At 39.2% G+C, this 19,931-nt stretch overlaps 1 protein-coding gene across 2 annotated transcripts in view; it reads left to right on the forward strand.

Moving 5' to 3' along the window:
- Positions 1 to 19,931, forward strand: part of LOC111147311 (cyclin dependent kinase 14) — a 584,276-nt gene that overhangs the window by 148,722 nt on the left and 415,623 nt on the right. Inside the window, exon 4 of one of the 2 annotated variants that reach the window (XM_022503295.1) lies at positions 4,310 to 4,404. The exons of the other annotated variant lie outside the window; for it this stretch is intronic. Within the exon in view, the coding sequence (XP_022359003.1) occupies positions 4,310 to 4,404 (95 nt within the window). The remainder of the gene's footprint in view (positions 1 to 4,309; positions 4,405 to 19,931) is intronic. 2 annotated transcript variants of the gene reach the window in all.

Genomic DNA, 19,931 nt, shown 5'->3' on the forward strand with positions numbered 1-19,931 from the left:
TTCCTATTCTTTTACCAGTGTTGTGTGACTGTGTCTTGTACTTGCTATAAATACGCATTAGCAGTTTATCTCCTAATAGGAGTAAAGAGGTAATTTTCTGCTGCTGCTTCTTTCTTGAACTTAGATTTATTCTTAAAGGAGCACAAAAGCAAACATAGACTTCTCATTCTAATTTTAAATAATTTAGAGTGGAACTGTGAACACAATATTTTCCCCATTGAAGATAATTTTATACTGAAGTTTAATATAGGTTTTAAAATTTCTATTTAAAACTTGGGCTCAGGAGGGTGATGGTAAAGTGTGACATTCGCAAGCTGTTTCCCGGTGATGAAAAATGCATGAGAACATAACCCACACAGGACTAGTCAGGAGATTTTGAATGTAATTTTCCATTAAGTTTTACTTGATTCAACTCAACACATGGTTTGTACCTTACAAGTTTTATGAAGAAGACAATACGTGGTCCACTGTCTTTATTAATCTCTTCTTAGTATGTCTAATTCATACTACTTTCAGCCTTTCTTCTCTTCTAGTATGTGCGTATGTGTTTATATTTTCTTGTGTGTATTGATTCGGCTGTATCCCTGGGTCTTAAAATGTCACGGCTTCTGTGCCACATATTTATTTATGAATTTTCAATTTCATTTTCTTTTTCACTCACACAGCTAAACTGTTTAAGTTTTCCTTTTGTTCTTAATTACAAATTTCATTGCATTGTGTTCAGGAAAAGTAACAAGATGTTTCTGCAATTTTGGATATTGAATGTGGTCATTTTTTTTGTGGATGTTAAATATGTGCTTGAAAAGAATATGCATTAATATGTGTATTAGATTAAAATGGTAATTCTCATATTCAGGTTCATAAATCCCTTACTTATTACTTGTCTGCCTGCTTTGTTGATGTCTGAGTGATGTATTGTTTGTTGCCCATTATCACCATGAATTTGACAATTTCTTATCTTACTGCTACCAGCAATTATTTTGTACATTTCAAAACTATGCTAATTGATTCATACTAGTTTGTGAGTATTAAATTTCTTTGTGGCTATTAATGTTCATTTTTATGATATTACTAATTTAATCTATTTGTTGTTTATGAATTGTATCTTGTCCATCAGTATTGCGATACTGCATTATTTTGTAAAATTACATTTTTGCTGTATTTTCAGATTTACTCATTTTAATTTTACCTCTTCTTAATAGCATATTGCTAGACTTTCTTTGTTTTTGCAATCTGAGAAATTTCTATTAATAAAGGAAATTTGATCATTTATTTTTATTATAATCAATCCAATTGATGCTATGTTTTACACAATCAATATGGTTAAACTTAAGTTCTTATTTTATGAACTTTTACTTAACGCGTTTTCTTCTTGAGCACCCCCTTCCTCTGACCTTTCACTTTTTATTTCATCCCTCTCCTCATGACATGGTGTCCTTCTGTTCCTTTCTCCCTAATTTGTCTGGGATTTGTGTATCCAATTCATATTATTTGTGACGACCTTTGAAGAGTTAAGAAACATAGTAAAACATATGCATTTGGAGTTACTCAGCTTCTGCAGTCTGTCCTGACCAATGGAAGACATCTCAGCCTGCCATTGCTTCTTTTTTCCTAGTGTTCCTTGCCTTTTTGCACTTCGCCTATCACTCCAACTACATCTCATATCGAGAGAATACAGAATTTTATATCCAGATTTTTTTTCTGTAGATGGCAACATTGCAGCTTTTCCATCCCACCGACAGGACTATTTTGAGTATAGTTTTAGTGATTCAGAGTCATTTCCACTATTTATTTTGAAAATGTTGCTTAACTGTCTTTTTGCAGTCATTGTTGTCTGTGAGAATATTTTGCCGATTGGATATTTTTTCTATTTAGATGCAACCTCTCCCTAAAGTTCTCTAGGAGAATTCTCTTCAAACATTGAGCTTATCACTTTTTAATGAATGTCTATTCTTTTATTCACTGCCCATTGAATATTTTATTTCATTGATTAAATATTTAATCTCTAGATTTCTAAGTGTTTCTTCTTAAATGTTATAGTGTCTCTGAACATACCGGGTATTTGTATTCAGAGTTATTCTTTGCAATGTCAACTCTCTTACCCAGGTTTTGGTTTACCTGCCCATTAAGTAGTATGCCTTTCCCCCCAGGTATTGATTTTCCTGAAATGATTAGTAATTTTTGATTATATACTCATTTTTGTATTTTAGAATTGCTGTCAGCTTATTTGGTTTTCTGTAAATCATCTGTAGTGATCGTGTGACAGAGCAGGGATTACAGCTTGGGAGTGGGGGATACTCATCCTTTTTCTAGGCAGTGGCTATTTCCGTCCTTGCTCTGCCCCTCTGCCCTGAATACTCATCCTCTCAGTTGTCTCCTCTGTGCAGATGTCCCTGCACTTTGCTTGGGACACCCCATGCTCAGCTGTGCTGATTAATTTCACATTTACCTGGAGATTCCTGCTTCTTTTCTTTGTGGTACTCTTCTTCTCCAGGTTGGGGCATTAGGTCACCCCAGTCTTTTCTCTGAAGTTTTGATTCTGGTTTACTGTCTGTCTTTCAGAATTTCTCAAAATTTCTGATCAAGTATTGACAGGCTTTCTTGTTTCCCATTCCTGTTTCTGGTTTATTGTTTTGGAAAACTATCTTCTCAGTCACTGCGGCATTTTGGGTGGGAAGGAGGTAAGAAGCGTGTGTTCCACTTGCCACATGGTGTCTTTATAAATGATGGGAGTCAGATCCATTCCCAGGATGTTACATTTTTTGTAAGTGGTATAAGAGCACATGCTCAAGGATAGTGTGCTATAAACTTTCTGCAAGAGGTTCTTTTCCTGAGCTTCTAGAATTAATTAATTATGCAGTATTACAATCACCAGCAACTTTTTATCAATTATTTATGCATTTATAACTGAAATTGGATGATCCTTTAAGATGCTTTTAATTCCTCATATAATTACCATTTTCTGATATGTTTTGATATTACCTTTTTTTTTTCTTTTTAAAGATTTTATTTATTTGACAGAGAGAGAGAGAGATCACAAGTAGGCAGAGAGGTGATATTACCTTTTTATAGCGACATGAAAATAATAGATAACTTGCCCCATGGAGCATAGCACTCCCCATTTCCTGCTGTCTGGTCAAAGTTGAGGCAGGAGCTGGGGACAGCAGTAGGGATGAGACTACTCACTTTTAGCACTTTTATTATCTTGATGGGGTGTACCATGTCTTCGGGAACCGTTATTTTGCTGCAGCTAAACCTTCAAGGGTGGTTTATATGTAAGACAGTTCCTTTTGTGTTAATGAGTAATATCTGAGTGATACATTGTTGATTATTTGTTTGCATTATTGTGAAGAGGTGTTGGAGGAGTACCTTTATCTGGCTGAATATCACACGGTCATGATTTATAACAGGGGTCAGAGAGTAAACATTTTCAGTTTTGTTGGCCGTGTCATCTCTGCTGCAGTTGGTGACTCTGTTGTAGCTTTCAAGTCATAAGGCAATATAGAAATGAACATTCATGACTGTGTTCTAATCAACTTCGTGGACACTAAAATTTGATTTTCATATATAGTCTTTTCATGCTAGAAATTTTATTCTTCTTTTGACTGCCCCCTTTAAAAAAGAAAAGTAGAAACTTTTCTAAGTTTGTGGGATGAATAGGTGGTAGTTTGGTGCTGCCAGCCCCTAATTTAGAAGATTATATAATAACATGGAAAATACTCATTATATGTTGAGTGGGGGGGAGGAGAAGCAGGTTAAAATCAGTGTGTTTAGTGTAATCCCATTTATGTAAAAAAGCAGCCATCAGCATATAGATAGCACTGGAAGAAGAGATACCAAAATATTAATGGTGGTTCTTTCTTGGTGGACAGATAGATCATGGGTAAATGTAAACTTTCTATATTGTGTTTATTTGCATTTTCTGTTTTGTATCTTGAATAGTTATTATGTTGTTTTTTAGAATAAATTATTCTTACATCAGAAAAAAGTTATGGGGCACCTGGGTGGCTCAGTGGGTTAAGCTTCTGCCTTTGGCTCAGGTCATGATCTCAGGTTCCTGGGATTGAGCCCTGCATTGGGCTCTCTGCTCGGCGGGGAGCCTGCTTCCCCTCTCTCTCTCTCTCTCTCTGCCTGCCTCTCTGCCTATTCGTGAACTCTTTCATTCTGTCAAATAAATAAAATCTTAAAAAAAAAAAAGAAAAGTTATTTTAAAAAGTGACAGTATCTATAAATTTTTAGCAAAATTGGCCTATTTATTGTTGATTAGTTTGATACAATCTGTTTTGTTTACCCTCTGCTCCATTTTTAGCCAACAAGTCCCAAATTTGGAAAAGCTGACTCATATGAAAAACTGGAAAAGCTAGGGGAAGGATCTTATGCTACAGTATACAAAGGGAAAAGCAAGTAAGTTCATTTGGTTTTTAATATTTCACATTGAAAATGTACCTGCTCTTTTAATACGGGTTATTAGCAATTAACAATATTTATTTAAATAATTCTCCTTTAATATACAGTAGATTTTTCCTTCTCAGTTTTTGTTGTTGTTTAAGAAGTGTAAAAATCAGCAGAATTGGTTTTCCCTGCTAGCAAACAATTTTGCGGACTTGTCCAATTTATCTTTTCTGTTCTACCCTCGCCCTTCTCCCCCAACACTGAGGCTAGAACCCTCAAATGAGAATTCGTTTCCAGGTGAATGATATGATTAATTTCTTCTGGAGGTTTAGTGCTTGCTTAAGAATAAGAGTACTGATTTGACAAAGTCAAATATATTGGCCATTCTTGTGTTTTTTTAAATTGAGCTTTTACTCCATCTGAAGAAATCACTAAAAAAAAAAATGCAGACTTTTTCTTTTTTCTTATCCGAGTATTCTGACATTATACTACATATATTTTCACATGGAGAAACAACCTTCCCTCCTGTTGTCATCACCACTCCCGCCCCATGCTATCCTGCGATCGGGCACAGGTTTGGATTCTTGAAAAGCTTACCTCTGTGTTTCTGATCGGCCTCCTCCCTCTCTCTTATTGATTAAAGAATGCGGAGTTACTGTATTCAGTGGCATGCAGAAATATAATGCTGTTTCTCAAATAACTGTAGGAGATAGAAACCTTGCCTTACCGTAATAGCATTACCAAATAATGTTGAAAATTAATTTTCTGAACCATCCCTGTTTTTTTTTTTTGTCTCTCTTTTAAGTCATTATGGAAGATAGGAAATTCTAACCTAATTAATTACATAGAAACGTGTAGTGGAAAATTCTCTGAAGGAACATTCTAAACACATAATTGGAAATTTTGACCATTTAGGTAATCTTTGGCTTTTCTGGAATATAGTCTTATACCTTACTTATTTTTTTAAGAAGATTCAGGAATATTTCTGACAAAGGAAGATATGTAAGTAAGGATTCAGGAATAATATAAGTAACAAATAGTAATACTAATTTTGAGATTTTGAATATTTACCAAAAAAGTCTTTAAAAAAAATTTGAATGCGGGGCTCCTGGGTGGCTCAGTGGGTTAAGCCTCTGCCTTCAGCTCAGGTCATGATCCCAGGGTCCTGGGATGGAGCCCCGCATCGGGCTCTCTACTTGGCAGAGAGCCTGCTTCCCCCACTATCTCTGCCTGCCAAATAAATAAAAATAAAATCTTTAAAAAAAAATTTGAATGCAAAAGAAACATGATGGGGAATTAAAAAAAAAAAGGGCTGTTAATGACTTAACTCAAGGGTCTGAGCATTATAGAAAATTGCTGAGCAGGGCACCTGGGTGGCTCAGTGGGTTAAGCCTCTGCCTTCGGCTCAGGTCATGATCTCAGGGTTCTGGGATTGAGCCCCACATCGGGCTCTCTGCTCAGCAGGGAGCCTGCTTCCCTCTCTCTCTCTGCCTGCCTCTCTGCCTACTTGTGATCTCTCTCTGTCAAATAAATAAATTCTTAAAAAAAAAATTGCTGAGCAAATTTTAATAGAGGTTGTGTGTGAAACTTTATGTTCTTCCCTGAAGAAAAAAAAAAGTTATTTCTCTAGTATATAAAAATTACTTGTGCAATTAATGTTTATAACATAAGGATCACTACATTGGATTAATCAATTATTTTGTATAATGTATGGTGTATCTGTTGTCTCACCACTTCTCATGTTGCCCTGTAAAGATAGTTCCTATAATTATCACCTCCATTTCACTAGGAATCCTGGTGCTTGGAGTTTTTGCCACTTGTCCAAGTCCACACGGTTGGGGACAAATCTTGTTTTTGGCTCATGTCTCTCGGTTTGCAGCCATTCTTTTCCTAACCACTATACAATACTGCTTGCACAGTATAAGGCCTTCCTTGGAAAGCCTTGGTCCTTGTTGAATATTCCAGATGGTTTGCACATATGCTCTGGCTTGTTGCAATCATGAATCAAACAGAAGCAAACATATTATTTCATTATAAGGAAACACAACAATGACTTTGAAGTGCCTTCCCAAAAAAAGATGGTCTCAGCTGATATCCAAATGTAAGTTAATAATTCTATTAAATGTTGAACTTTGTGGTTTATGTCAAAATCTTGGAGATAGTTGAAAAATCCTCCCTTTATTATGCTCGAATAAAAGGCTGTCTTTTAAGTAGCTGCAATCTTTGAGAAGGACGGTTCTGCACAGTTGATACTCTTCACTCCAGCAGGCCTGAATGTATCTTGTCAGCATTTCTCAAGCAGCTTCAAGCCCGCTGGTCACATGTAGCATTTAATTTCCTCCGGCTGGAGATGAAAGCCACTGACCACTCACCTGCTTTAAGAGAGGACAGGTGGACAGGTTGCCTGTGCTTGCTTGCTTTAGGGTGGCAAGGTCAGGTCAGAGCCCAGCAGTTACGTGCCATCTAGTGATGCTGGAGAGCTGAGTTGGTTTGATGTGTCCCTGAAGCGCTGTAATTTAAATAGCCAGCCGAAATGTTGTGCCCCCCCCCATTCTAGCACTCCTCATCCCCCTCCTATACGTGTTGGCACCCCGGCTCCATCTTTAAACCTTATCTTTAGCATCTTCTCCAAGAGCAGCTATCATTATCTTGTAGTAGAGGTGCCTGGTATTTGCAGAGATCTCACTGATTTCTAGTTTGTGAGTGCTTTATAACTACACCTTGAATCACACGGGTCAAGTTGGGATTTTGCCACAACCTCACTGTGTTAGTTCGCTACAACCTCACTGTGTTAGTTCGCTAGGGCTGCCGAAACCAAGGATCGAAGACTGGGGGGCTTAAACAATAGAAATTTATCTTCTCGCAGTTCTGGAAGCTGGAAGTCTAAGAGCGAGGTGTTGGCAGAGTTCCGTCCTTCTGATGGTTGGTTCTGTAGGGGAGAGAATCTGTTCCCTGCTTCTTTCCTAGCCTCTGCGGTGAGCTGGCAGTCTCCGGCATTGCTGGCTTGTAGACGCAGCACCTCAGACTCCACCTTCCTCTTCACAGGTGTCTCCCTGTGTGTGTCTGTCTCCAAATATCCCCTTTTCAGAAGGACACTAGTCATACTGGATCAGGGCCCACTTGCATGACTTCATTTTAACTCAGTTATCTCTGCTAAAGGCCCTATTTCCCAAGAACCTGTGTCATATTCTGAGGTTTTAGAGATGAAAACTTCAGTTTATCTTTTTTGGAGGATATAATTCAATCTCTAACACTTACACATTTCAGACCTCAGTAATTGGGCACTGCATTCATGACAGTGTTCTTCTTTTACTATTTATGGTGTATCTTGAGTCATCTTTTATTTCATGGTTCTTTAAATAATACAAGCAAAGCAGATCCCTCCCTCCCCCAGTGTTTGTGTACTTGTTAATTCAGGTGTAATTGCTGGTAGCTACAGTTCAGAAACTTTAGAAGGAATAGAGAGGCTTTTTATTGCCTTGAATTCCCTTGAATATTTTATTATTGCAGGGACACATAGATTGGGAAGAAGTTGACTGAGATCTCTATACTGTGTAGCCGCCTTGGTAAAGAGCTTTGGTTCTAGGGGTGCCTGGATGGCTCAGGCCATGGTCCCGGGGCCCTGGTATCAAGTCTGGGCATCAGGCTCCCTGCTTAGCAGGGTGTCTGCTTCTCCTTCTCCCTCTGCCTATCCCTCTGCTTGTGTGCTCACTCTTTCTCTCCCCAATAAATAAATAAAATCTTTTAATAAAAAAAAGGAGTTTGGTTCTAAAGAGTATGATTGGTGCTGCAAACTTGTCAACATACAGAACTCACAGACAAGCTTTTTAGTTTTTTAAATAAAAGCTTTGGATTTCCCACATTTTCATATTTGAGTAGATTTATTTTTTTTTAAACCAGTGTTTTTCAGCATACTTTGTGCTTACTTTTTGTGTGTGTTTGTGTTTGGGGGAAGGGAGACAGTTTATCATTACTCTGACTGTGAATCTCTACCCTGGCTTGGTTTCCTGATTATGTTCTCTCTTTTAAATCCCTATAGCATTTAATATAAGATTTAAAAAAAATTATGCATTGTATAATACTTTGCATTTAATTTTTTTTTTAAAGATTTTATTTATTTATTTGACAGACAGAGATCACAAGTAGGCAGAGAGGCAGGCAGAGAGAGAGAGAGAGGAGGAGGCAGGCTCCCTGTGGAGCAGAGAGCCCGATGCGGGGCTCGATCCCAGGACCCTGGGATCATGACCTGAGCCGAAGGCAGAGGCTTTAACCCACTGAGCCACCCAGGCGCCCCTAATACTTTGCATTTAAAAATAGATAGCATTTATGAATGTCTTTAATTTAGTACCTCAAAATCATCTTTTTACCTTTCAGGGATTTTCCCAGGGACTTTTATACATTAAGAGACTTGTTAACATTTTTTTTGAGCTTATTCAACTAATGATGAATGTTTATTGTGTTGTTTTGATGCCCTTTTTATACTGTAGGTGAAGAAGAGGTGAATCACATGCAGATTCTGACCTCAAGAGACTTCACAATCTTGGAGGGAGATGGTCCATATGCCTAAATAACTTAACATAAATTAGAATGTTGTGATAAGAGCTAGAATCCAGTAAAAAAGGGCCAGGTCAAATGATGTGGGGTTTTCAAAGGGAAGAAAGAGAGGATGATGTTGACTAAAGTATTTTAAATATGTTCTCTCCGGGGGTGACTGATCAAATAAACAACCTCATGTGCTTTTATTTTTTTTAATTTTTAAAAAAGTTTTTATTTTAATTCCAGTTAGTTAACATACAGTGGTGTGTTCATTTCTGGTGTACAGTGTAGTCATTCGGCACTTCCACACATCACGCAGTGCTCATTATGACAAGTGCCCTCCTGTGTCCCCATCACCTATTTCACCAGTCCACCTCCCACCTCCCGTCTGGTCACCATCAGTTCTCTAAGTTAAGAGTGTGTTTCTTGATTTCTCTGTTTCTATCTCTCTCGCTTACTTTTTCCTCTTTGCTCATTTGTTTTGTAAATTCCACATACGAGTGAAATCATTTGGTATTTGTCTTTCTCTGACTGACTTATTTTGCATAAAAAAGAATGAAATCTTGCCATTTGCCAGGACACAGAGCTAGGAAATATAACGCTAAGCTTCAGGGCTTTTAAATCAAGCTTCCCTCATCACTGTTTGTATTCACAGAAATCCTTGGGATAGTTTTCTTTTGGGCTATGGTCCCCAAACAAATATATTTTCACCCTGTGTTATCAGACTCTCCACTAAACTTGTTAAAGACTGGGAGCCTTAAGTGAAAAGCAAACTGATTCATTTGGATTATTGTGCAGATTTTGATTAAACAAAAAGTATTACATCTAAGTGTTAAAGTGGAATTGGTTTTAAGCAATGTTGTTTGGCAGGGTGGGTGGGTTCTTTGTGTGAGGGCCTGGCTGTCGTAGATAAGAGCTCCAACCACAGCCAGCCTCCTCAGACTGGAGATGCGGTGGGACCATGTGTGGCTCAGTGTACTCGATCTACAGGCAGAGCACACCCAGGTCTCACCTAGATGTCTGAAGGTTCCCCGCCCCCCACCCGTTGTGCACCCTGCCATGAGTGCTGAGAAGTTATGAATCTTTCCTCTTGGCTGGAACAGAATCCTCTTCTTTCCTTCCTACTTACCTAGGGGGTCTGTGAGGCTGCAGAGGCTTGCTTTTGATCATTTACACTTCGTGTCATTTAGAGAAAGAAAAACCTGCCCTTTTCCCATCTCTGGAATTAGAGTATTCGACTTATTTAGACTAAGTCATCCCACAGATGGTCCTGATTTCTGGTCCTTTTTTTCTGCTTATCTTCAGTTTCTGTTGAGGGGACGGTGCCAAAGGGTTACTCCTGCGGGAGCCTGCTCAACAGAGAAGCCTGCCCAAGCTGGTTTGTGCCAGCCGTAAATTGTTATCTCAGAGGTCAATAAGAACAATGGACAAATTTGCTCACTTTATGTAACATGAGATTTATGTGATTGAAAGTGCCAATCTTCTTTTAGCATTTCATTCTGCCAATTTGTGCTGAATAATTGAGCTTGAATTAAACGACCTCATAAATTGAGAGACTATGCCAAACCAAGACTGAACTCTATGAAACACATTTCAAAGAGCTCTTCAAAGCCCCAGGAGAAATAGGGGGAAGAAATGCTGTTAATTAAAACAAGCAGCAGCGAGGAGAAAGGCTGTGGCAGTTAACCACCTTTTCAGAATATGGGAGATTAAAGAAGTGCCTCTTACTGCTTGCCCTGAAGGTCGACTCCATTGAAACACTATCAGGAGGAGTTTGAAGAATTCTAAAAATCAGAAATGCCCACATGGAAAACACTGGACTCCTGGTTCTCTGAAGTTTCGATCTTAAGTGTTGACACCTGGACTGTCATGCCACTCTCCAGCATCCTGAGAGGTTGCCTGCCACAAAAGAGGCAAATCTGATTACGTTTTATGAGCTCCGCTGCAGGAAGCTCCTGAGGCCCAGTCTCTGCTTCTCATTAGGTCTGCTCTGGTTTTCTTTTAGACTTTGGGTCCACAGGCCAAAGCTTATTATCACCACCCGCATTAAAGATCAAGCCTGTATCCGCGCTATTAATCACAGCGTATGAAAGTGGCATCGTAGTATGATAATGCTACCAGTGTTAGCTTTGTAATTTAATGCACAAAATACAGCATTACAATGTCCAACAAGAGAAACTGGATTAGAAAGAAAAAGCTAATGGAGTAAACGAGTTTCCGCCTTGTAATTTTCAGATCGGGTGTTCCTTCTGTCTAGGTGAAAGTTGAAAAAGCAGAATTCTTATCCTTACCTAGGCCAAGGAGGATAATGGCCCACCCACCAAATCTGCTAATTAAAAAAACCCAAAAGTCTATTCAGATTGCAGAATCAGCCCTGACTTCCTTTAGGCGAAGAATGCAAGGCATTGGAGTCTGGTTCATCCGTACAGCTGGTTTCATTTAGCTTGCAGCAGATAAACAAACAATGCCTAATCTTTTTGACAAAAGCGACAATGAGGATATTGTTTAGGCAAGAAGCATGATTTCAATTATTAGACTAAACTGTACAGAAATAACTCTCCGATTAGACAGTGTTTAAATGTATCGGCCTCTGTTCGCCCTTTTTATTACCAGAGTCCTTTGATCATTGGATTAGGACACCCTCAAAAGAATCTGTGATATTTGCTGTCTTCAGAATTGTGGTCATATATCAGATATGCCCAGCTGGTGAAAATGGAGGCATTTTTTTGGTTAGTGGAGGAATTTTTTTGGAAGAGTTAGGGTAGAATTTCCAATTACCGTAATGTCAGATCTTCTTGAATCTCTCTCCCGTAGTTCACTTTAAGTGGTTTTTGAGGAGGACAAGGGGAAGGATATTATGACAAGATTGGTTTCAGTTTAAAGCGTACCCACATTCCTGAGTTGCTTCATTATTATTGTGATTCTTTTAGTTCCAACCAGGATGCTGGGGAAGTAGCATCTTTTGTTCTAAACCAGTGGTTCTCAACTGGTTCTCGACATTGCTTCTCAGGAGACATTTGATGATATCTGGAAATAATTTTTTGTCTTTCACAACCTAGGGAGAGTGGTGGTGGTCTTACTGGCATCTAGAGGCCAGAGATGCTGTGATACATCCTACAAATGGTAGGACAGTCTCTCATACCAAAGAATTATTTGGCTCAAAATGTCAAAAGTGCCAAGGTCAGGAAGCCCTGATCTAAATAAGGAATGCATAGAGGCAGTTCACATTTTCTTTTTTAAAGATTTTATTTATTTATTTTTGCGTAGAGAGAAATGAGCAGGGAGGAATGGCAGAGGGAGAAGCAGACTCCCCACTGGAGCACAGAGCCTGATGCGGGGCTCAATCCCAGGACCCTGGGATCATGAGCTGAGTTGAAGGCAGATGCTTAATTAACAGAGCCACTCAGGCACTCCTGGGCAGTTGCCATTTTTCCTTCCTTCCTTCCTCCCTTCCTTCTTTCCTTCCTCTCTCTTGCTCTTTTTCTTTTTCGCTTTCTTTTGTCATGTCTAGTTAAAAAAGCTCCTTCCTTTAGAGATATTTACCAAGACCCTAGTATGTTCTGTGTACTGGGCCAGGTGATTGATACATCATGGTAAGCAAAACTAAGTTATTCTTTTCATGGAGCCTATCATCTAGTGGGGGAGAGAAAACCAAGTAAAGCCAGCAGACACATCTGTAATTTAAATTGCATAAAAGAAAAGAGAGTTGTGAGAAAGAAGATAGAGAGTAGTGGGCTATATATATTTGCATGAGAGGGATGATGGGTAATAAGCCCACCTTAGATGGATGGACAGTGGCAGTCTTGCTGAGGAGGATACACTTACTCTTTAACCCACTGAGCCATCCAGGTGCCCCGAGGATACACTTACTCTTAGAGCCAAAGGAGATGTGACCAACCAAGGAAAGTTTGGGGACAACAGTGCTTCAGGCCAGACCCCAAGGAGGGCTTGGTATGTTCTACAGACTCAGAGAGCCCTGGGTGACATGGGGTGTGTTCAGGGGAGATTGGTATGAATTGGATTTTGAGAAATCTTCAAGCCTTGAGGATCATATTAGGAATGTTCTGCTTATATATTACTACAAAATGAACCACTCTAAAACTTAAAGACTTAAAGCAGTAGCTATCATTTTTTTTGCTCACGAATCTGCAGTTGGAGAAGGGCAGGAAAAGTTTGTTTCTTCTCCATGTGGTATCATTTTGTGCAGCTTGACTGAAATCTGAGGGATCCACTGCCCACATGGCTTACATGGCTGGCACGTTGGTGCTGGCTCTTCCCAGGGCTTGGGCTTTCTTATAGCATGGTGTTGGGGTTCTCTGAGTGAGCATCCTGAAACATAGGAAGTGAAACTAATGGCTTCATTTCCAATACGCAAAAAGCTTGGAAGCTGATGCTCCTATCCTTTCAAAGAGAAGAGGCTAGGCGAACTGAACATGGTTCACTTCACTTCACTTGAGGCTAGGTTCATTTCATCAGAGAATGGAGGCCACAGGACAAACCACTGTACTAAATTCTGGAGAGTCACAGACCTGTCCAGATAGAACTAGCCTAAATCCTCTCACCGGGAGCATAAGCTGCTAGAGCCATAAACTGGGGAGGATACTTAAATGGTAATTTTTATGAGTTGCTGGAGATGGGTGGTGGTCTAGCGTGAGAATGTGTACTCTTGGGGACCACAGTCATAGGCCCCCATACTTTCTTGGGTTTTGCCTCCAGGAACCCCTTGGGGTTCTCACAGTGAAGATCATGGAAAGATCCCCTTGGGGCTCTGGCAGGGGAAGAGGAAGAATCATGATAAAATACACCCTAAGTGTTTTCCATCACAGAAGCCTGTTCTGCAGGCAGAAGTCTTTCTAGAGCCTTATCCCAGGTGACTGAAGGGAATTTTTCCCACTCAGACTCTCTCCAGCCTTTCTGTCTCACATAAGTGGGAGACACCATACTCAATAATGGTCAGGGCCTTAAGGAAATAGATTGGGAACACTGCAATCAGGGAAGGAAGTAGAGGGTTGAGAAGGGGCGAAAAAGGCTGTATTGCTGGAGAAACGTTTGTGAAGGTCAAATCCCACGATGCAGGCTCACTAAATGAATTCAGACTCACTCAATAGCTTTGGGAATGTTCACACTCCCTTATACTTTACCATCATGCCCATGGGGCTCCACTGTAATAACAGTAGATTATAGCTTAGAGATTAGCCAGACACAGACCCTCTTTGAGGAAGAGTACTAATAATGGAAGCCTTGAGTCAGGAGGAGACAAAAACAGAAACACTGGAATCATTTGGTACTGCCTCTGGTACCTGCAGGAACAACAAACAGTAAGCACAGCCAGATTAACATAAATCTTTAGCTTTGGCTTTCAACAAAAAATTACAAGGCATCCGAACAGATTGGAAAAAATACAGCCTGAAAAGACAGATTGGTCTGGATGTTGCCAGAGAGGGAATTTAAAATAACTGTGATTAATATATTAAGGGCCTAAATGGGAAAAGTAGACAAAAGGTGAGAAAAGATGAGTAATGTAAAGAGAGATGAGAAAAGAAAGAATCTAAGAAAGAATCAAAAGAAAAGAGAATTAACATTGTAACAGAAATGAAACATGCTTTTGATGTGCTTAGTAGACTTCAACACAGCTGAAGAAGGGGTCAGAGAACTTGAATACAGGTCAGTAAAAAACAGCCTTCCCAACTGAAATGCAAAGAAGAAGAAGAAAAATAAAAACATCCGAGAACTATGGGATAATATCAAAAAGTGTAACATATGGATAATTGGAATACCAGCAGAAGAAAGAATCAAACAGAAGTATTTGAAGTAAAAATGCAGAAGACTTTCCAAAATTTATTACAGATACCAAGCAACAGATCCATGAGGCTCAGAACACACCAAGTATGTGTTTATGTTTAAACAAATCTGAAGAACAAAAAATAAAAAACCCCTACACCTAGGAATATCATATTAAAGCTGTGGAGAAACAAAGACAAAGAGAAAATCCCAAATGGAGCTAGAGGGAAAAAATACTTTACTTACAGAGGAAAAAGAATAAGAATTTCATCAGACTTCTCATCAGAAACCACAAAAGCAAGAAGAGATTGGAGGGAAATCCTTAAGAGAAGAGTTTTAAAAATCACCACCCTAGAATTCTATAGCCAATTAATATCTTTCAAAGGCGGAGGAGAAATAAAAAGTTTCTCAAAGAAAAACTGAGGGAATTCATTGGCAGTAGACTTGGGAGAAATTTTAGAAATACTTTAAGCAAAATGAAAATGATACAGGTTGGAGACTTGGATCTCTGTAAAGAAGAGTGTTTGAGAAGGAATAAAGAAAAGTAAAATAAAATCTTTTATTGTCATCTTAGTTGAACTAGAAATGCCCTATTTAAAGCAAAAACAGTGACAATGTAGTGGAGATTATGGCATCCATGAGGGGTAGATGATTGCAATGGAAGACACTGTTAGAAGGCACTCTGCTACCCAGGAGCTGATACAGTGTTATTTGAAACTAGACTTAGATTAGTTAGAAATGTACAGTGTAAACTCTAGGACATCCACTACAAAGATTGCAAAAAGTATAAATCTTACGTTAAAATAGAATCATATAAAATGCTCAATTAAAATCAGAGGAGGCAGAAAAAGAGGGAGCAAAAAAGGGGCAAAACAATAAAAAGAAAACAAACAGGATAGATATTAATATACCTCCATCCAAATGACTTAAGGTATAGTTGGTCTAAATGCACCAAGTAAAAAAGATCGTCAGTGTGGATGAAAGACAAGATCCAACTCTGTGTTGCTTACAAGAAACCTACCTTAATTATAAAGACTTGGGTTAAAAGTAAATTGATAGAGAGAAAAGATGCCATACTAATGCTATTTACAAGACAGCTGGAGTAGCTATATTAATTTCAGACTAAGCAGACTCTTTTGAAGACTCAGAAGCCTTTCAGGATAAAGAGGGGACATCACATAATGATATAGGTATTAATTTCCCAAGAAGATACAATAATTCTAAATGTGTGTGCACCTAACAATAGAGTGTCAAACTATGGGAGGCAAAAGCTGGTGGACCTGAAAGGCGAAATGGACAAACCCATTCTTGTGGTGAGAGACTTCAGCACCTTTGTCAGTAACTGACGGATCAAGCAGGCAAAAAGATCGGTAAGGAGTGGATGACCTAAATAGCACTTCCAAGATACAGAAAGTGGAAGCTGCCAACATTTTAGGGCCTGTGCCCAGAACTGGGACAGTGTCACTTTCACCTGCTTTATTGATCGGTGTTCCGAGAGACCAGAGTCAAGGGTAGAAGACATAGATGGTACCGCTCAATAAGGAATGTCAAAGAATTTGGGGGCTATGTTTTAATACCTCATAATAGAGTTTGGATTTCATTGTAGTCTAGAATTATATCTTCGTTCTCACCTTTGCAGAGTTCTTCCAGTTATTTTTTCTGACCCCATAGTCACTGATGCCTTTTTGGATTAACCTCCCTAAGTGTTAGGTACATTCCTGAGTATAAGGACCCGGTTTGATGTTCAGTGCATCTTACGTGTTGGTTGGCCTAAGACAATCTTGATTTTTGCTTGTTGTCTTTGTGTTATTATTAATAGTGTTTCTTTTCACTAATTCAGTGTTTTTATTTTTCAGTGTCTCTATTTGGGTGATAACGTATATGATCATCTTACTTATATAGTACTTTATTCCTCTAGAGACTTGATAAAGCATTTTGCCAAAAACTAGAAGCTGTTTAAAGTGCTTTATTGGGGGTGCTTGGGTGGCTCAGTGGGTTAAAGCCTCTGCCTTCGGCTCAGGTTGTGATCCCAGGGTCCTGGGATCGAACCCCGCATTGGGAGCTCTCCTCATCAGGGAGCCTGCTTCCTCCTCTCTCTCTGCCTGCCTCTCTGCCTACTTGTGATCTCTGTCTGTCAAATAAATTAAACAAACAAACAGACTTTAAAGTGCTTTATTATGGAATTCAACTGAGTATTTAGAAACATTAATTTTGGTGAACCTTTGGGAGCTTTTTAAAAATTGTTTGTGATTGTTGTTGAACCTCTAATGAAGATTTGTCAATTAATTTAAATTAAAAAGTTTCATGACGGATTAATGACCTTCAGGTACAGCACATTCTCTTAGATAGCAAGGTATGGAGTCTAGAGGTCATGATTTTTGTGGAATAGAAACTGATCAGTCTAAAATTCACATGACCTACCCAGATCCCTTACTGCTCATAATATATATGATCGACTCAGAGTAATTCAAGATAGTGGAAATGCTGGAAATTTGAAACAGGAATTAATGAGTAAGCTGGGACGTGGGTACAATCAGGTGCTATTGCAGCTCAAAGGATTACACTTTCTTTAGGTTTGATGCATACAAGAGGAATATACAATACCATTAGGAAGAATTATAATAATGGGAAGATGGCAAGTACTTGAAAAGTCTAGAACTATAAATTGCATGACAATCAAGTACAAGATGTGGATTGTAGACACTGTTGATTTGGGATGATTTTTGAGGAATGTGACATCTGTTAGGGCAAGATATGAAAGGAAGACTTTGGAGAAAGGAGTGGGGTGTGATCTGATTCTTTCCTTAAGTACGTTTTGGTTTCCTGGGAAGTTCAGCTTCAGGCTCTTGTTTGTTGCCGCATAATGAACTGGGGAGTGATACTTACCTTTGTCAGTAGAATCTGAAAAAGGGAAAAGTTAATACAACCTCAGTGACTTTTATGTAGAAACATAGCTGAGCTTTAAAAAAATCTCAAGACAGAAAGGAAATTTAGGGGTGCCTGGGTGGCTCAGTGGGTTAAAGCCTCTGCCTTCAGCTCAGGTCATGATGCCAGGGTCCTGGGATCAAGCCCTGCATCAGGCTCTCTGCTCAGCAGGCAGCCTGCTTCCTCCTCTCTCTCTCTCTGCCTGCCTCTCTGCCTACCTGTGATCTCTGTCTGTCAAACAAATAAATAAAATCTTAAAAAAAAAAGGAAAAGAAAAGAAAGGAAATTTAAAGATTTTAAGTATGAGACATTTTTCATGCTTAATAGTTGATAACCAAGTAAATATGTGCTCGCTTCCTTCTAGGATTCAAGGAAATAAACATGTAGTTCCCTATATAAACAAAATTTTGAAAATTCAAAAAATAATTGTCTCTAGTTCAGAATGCTCTCTTGGGGATTGCTGTTTTTTAATTATCTCTCTTTTCAGGGATTTAAAACAGCGATCCTACAGATCCACGAGAATTGTCTGAGCTGAGGGAAATTTGTAAACAGTAGGAACTTCCTGTGACTGGATGTAAGCTCTGTTATAACTCAGCAGAGAATAAGATAGAAGTCATTCCTTATTGGCCTGATGCGTGAGACCAGAGTGAATTCTGAAGCAGCTTAGCAGCCCGCACGGGTACTCACAGACAGAAAGCCCCTGAGGAAGCAGGGAAAGCAACCAAAGGCTTTTGTTGTGTGTGATCAAACCCCGGAGGAGAAAGAAGAGGGATATGGAGATACCGAGAAACCAAATAAATGATACTTACGAGGCAATTTGGGGATCCCAGAGGAAGTCGAATTTCTAAGGGGAGGGCAGTGGGTTGGTTTAAATAGTGACAGTTTTGTGGGAGTTTTTTGTTTGGGTTTTTGTTGTTGTTGTTGTTGTCTGCTTTAATCCCCAAGAAAGTTTTAATGTTGAGCTCTGGAGAATTAAGGGCACCTGGGACTGTGCCCAGAGTAGAACATGGAGGATTATTAAATGAAGTAGAATGGATCTCATCTCTGAGTGGAATAGAAGGGTTGGAATAATAGGAGACCAATAGTGATGGGGTTTTGGAATATAGGTGAAGTTCGGTGGTGTGAGGTCCAGAGTCAACCAAGAAAGAATTCTTGAGACGTCTTTGGCGCAAAATGTTGGTTTATTAAAGCTCGGGGACAGGACCTGTGGGCAGAAAGAGCTGCTGTACTGGGGTTGCGAGGGGTGGCTGATTATATACTATGAGGTTGGGGGAGGTAAGGAAAAAGGGAAGTTTCTTAAAGAACTTTCATAGGCTGAAGAAGACTTACAGGATACCGGAAGCCTTGCCTTGGTCAAGTTAAGGTTGTTTACCCCTCCAGTAAGGCATTAACTTTAAGATAATTGGAATCTTCTTGGAAGAACATTATATTCTGTCTGCTTCAAGTATCTGTCAAGGGGCTGCAGATTATGAGGACATTTAATTGTGTCTACATTTCCTTCTGAAAGCAAGGTTATTCATAGAAATGCTTTGTTCCTGTAGATTGCTAAGACATTTGTAAACCGAGGGAGACTCCTGTCTTGCAGGATTGTGATCTCTATTAAGTTTAACTATTTGTTTTTCCTTTCCTTAGCTTTAGGGTAGCCAGGAGTACCTGAGGAATGTCACATATATCCCATGATGGGGGGTTGTGGGATGTCAGCTTCTGCTTTGTCCTCAGCTTGCTTTCTGTTCCTTCACCAATAGAGGAAAGAAGAACCACAGAGTCTAAGAGGGGTTGTCTAGAAAGGCAGCCAGAAAACCAACCAAATGCCAAGAAAGGCAGAGAGTTACAGGGGCCTGTAGGTAATAATGTCAGATATTCAGCAAGGTCCTGAGAAGATGTGTCCTGAAGAAGCCATTAAATTTGCAACTGGGAAGGAAGGTCTTTCTTTAGTTCCTATAGGGGACTGGTAGAGTTAGAGACTCACCTGCTTTGGATTGAAAAGAGAAAGGGGAGGATGGAGGCAGAAATGCAGGGAGTGAGGAAGCAAAGGAAAGAAGAAAGGACAAGTATTTTTTTGTTGTTTTAGTTTTAAACCAGACTGGAAAGAATTTGATATGTATATAGATTATGAGCTAGGCATCAGTAAAAAGCAAGAGAGAAAATGACTAAGGGAACACTTGAAGTGTATTTTTTAAAAAAAGATTTTATTTATTCATTTGAGAGAGAGAGACAATGAGAGAAAAAGAGAGAGAGAGCATGAGGGGGGAGGGCCAGAGGGAGAAGCAGACTCCCTACTGAGCAGGGATTTTTTT

This window comes from Enhydra lutris, unplaced genomic scaffold (genome assembly GCF_002288905.1).
Source record: "Enhydra lutris kenyoni isolate GAN:26980312 unplaced genomic scaffold, ASM228890v2 scaffoldscaffold16, whole genome shotgun sequence".
Lineage (NCBI taxonomy): Eukaryota > Metazoa > Chordata > Mammalia > Carnivora > Mustelidae > Enhydra > Enhydra lutris.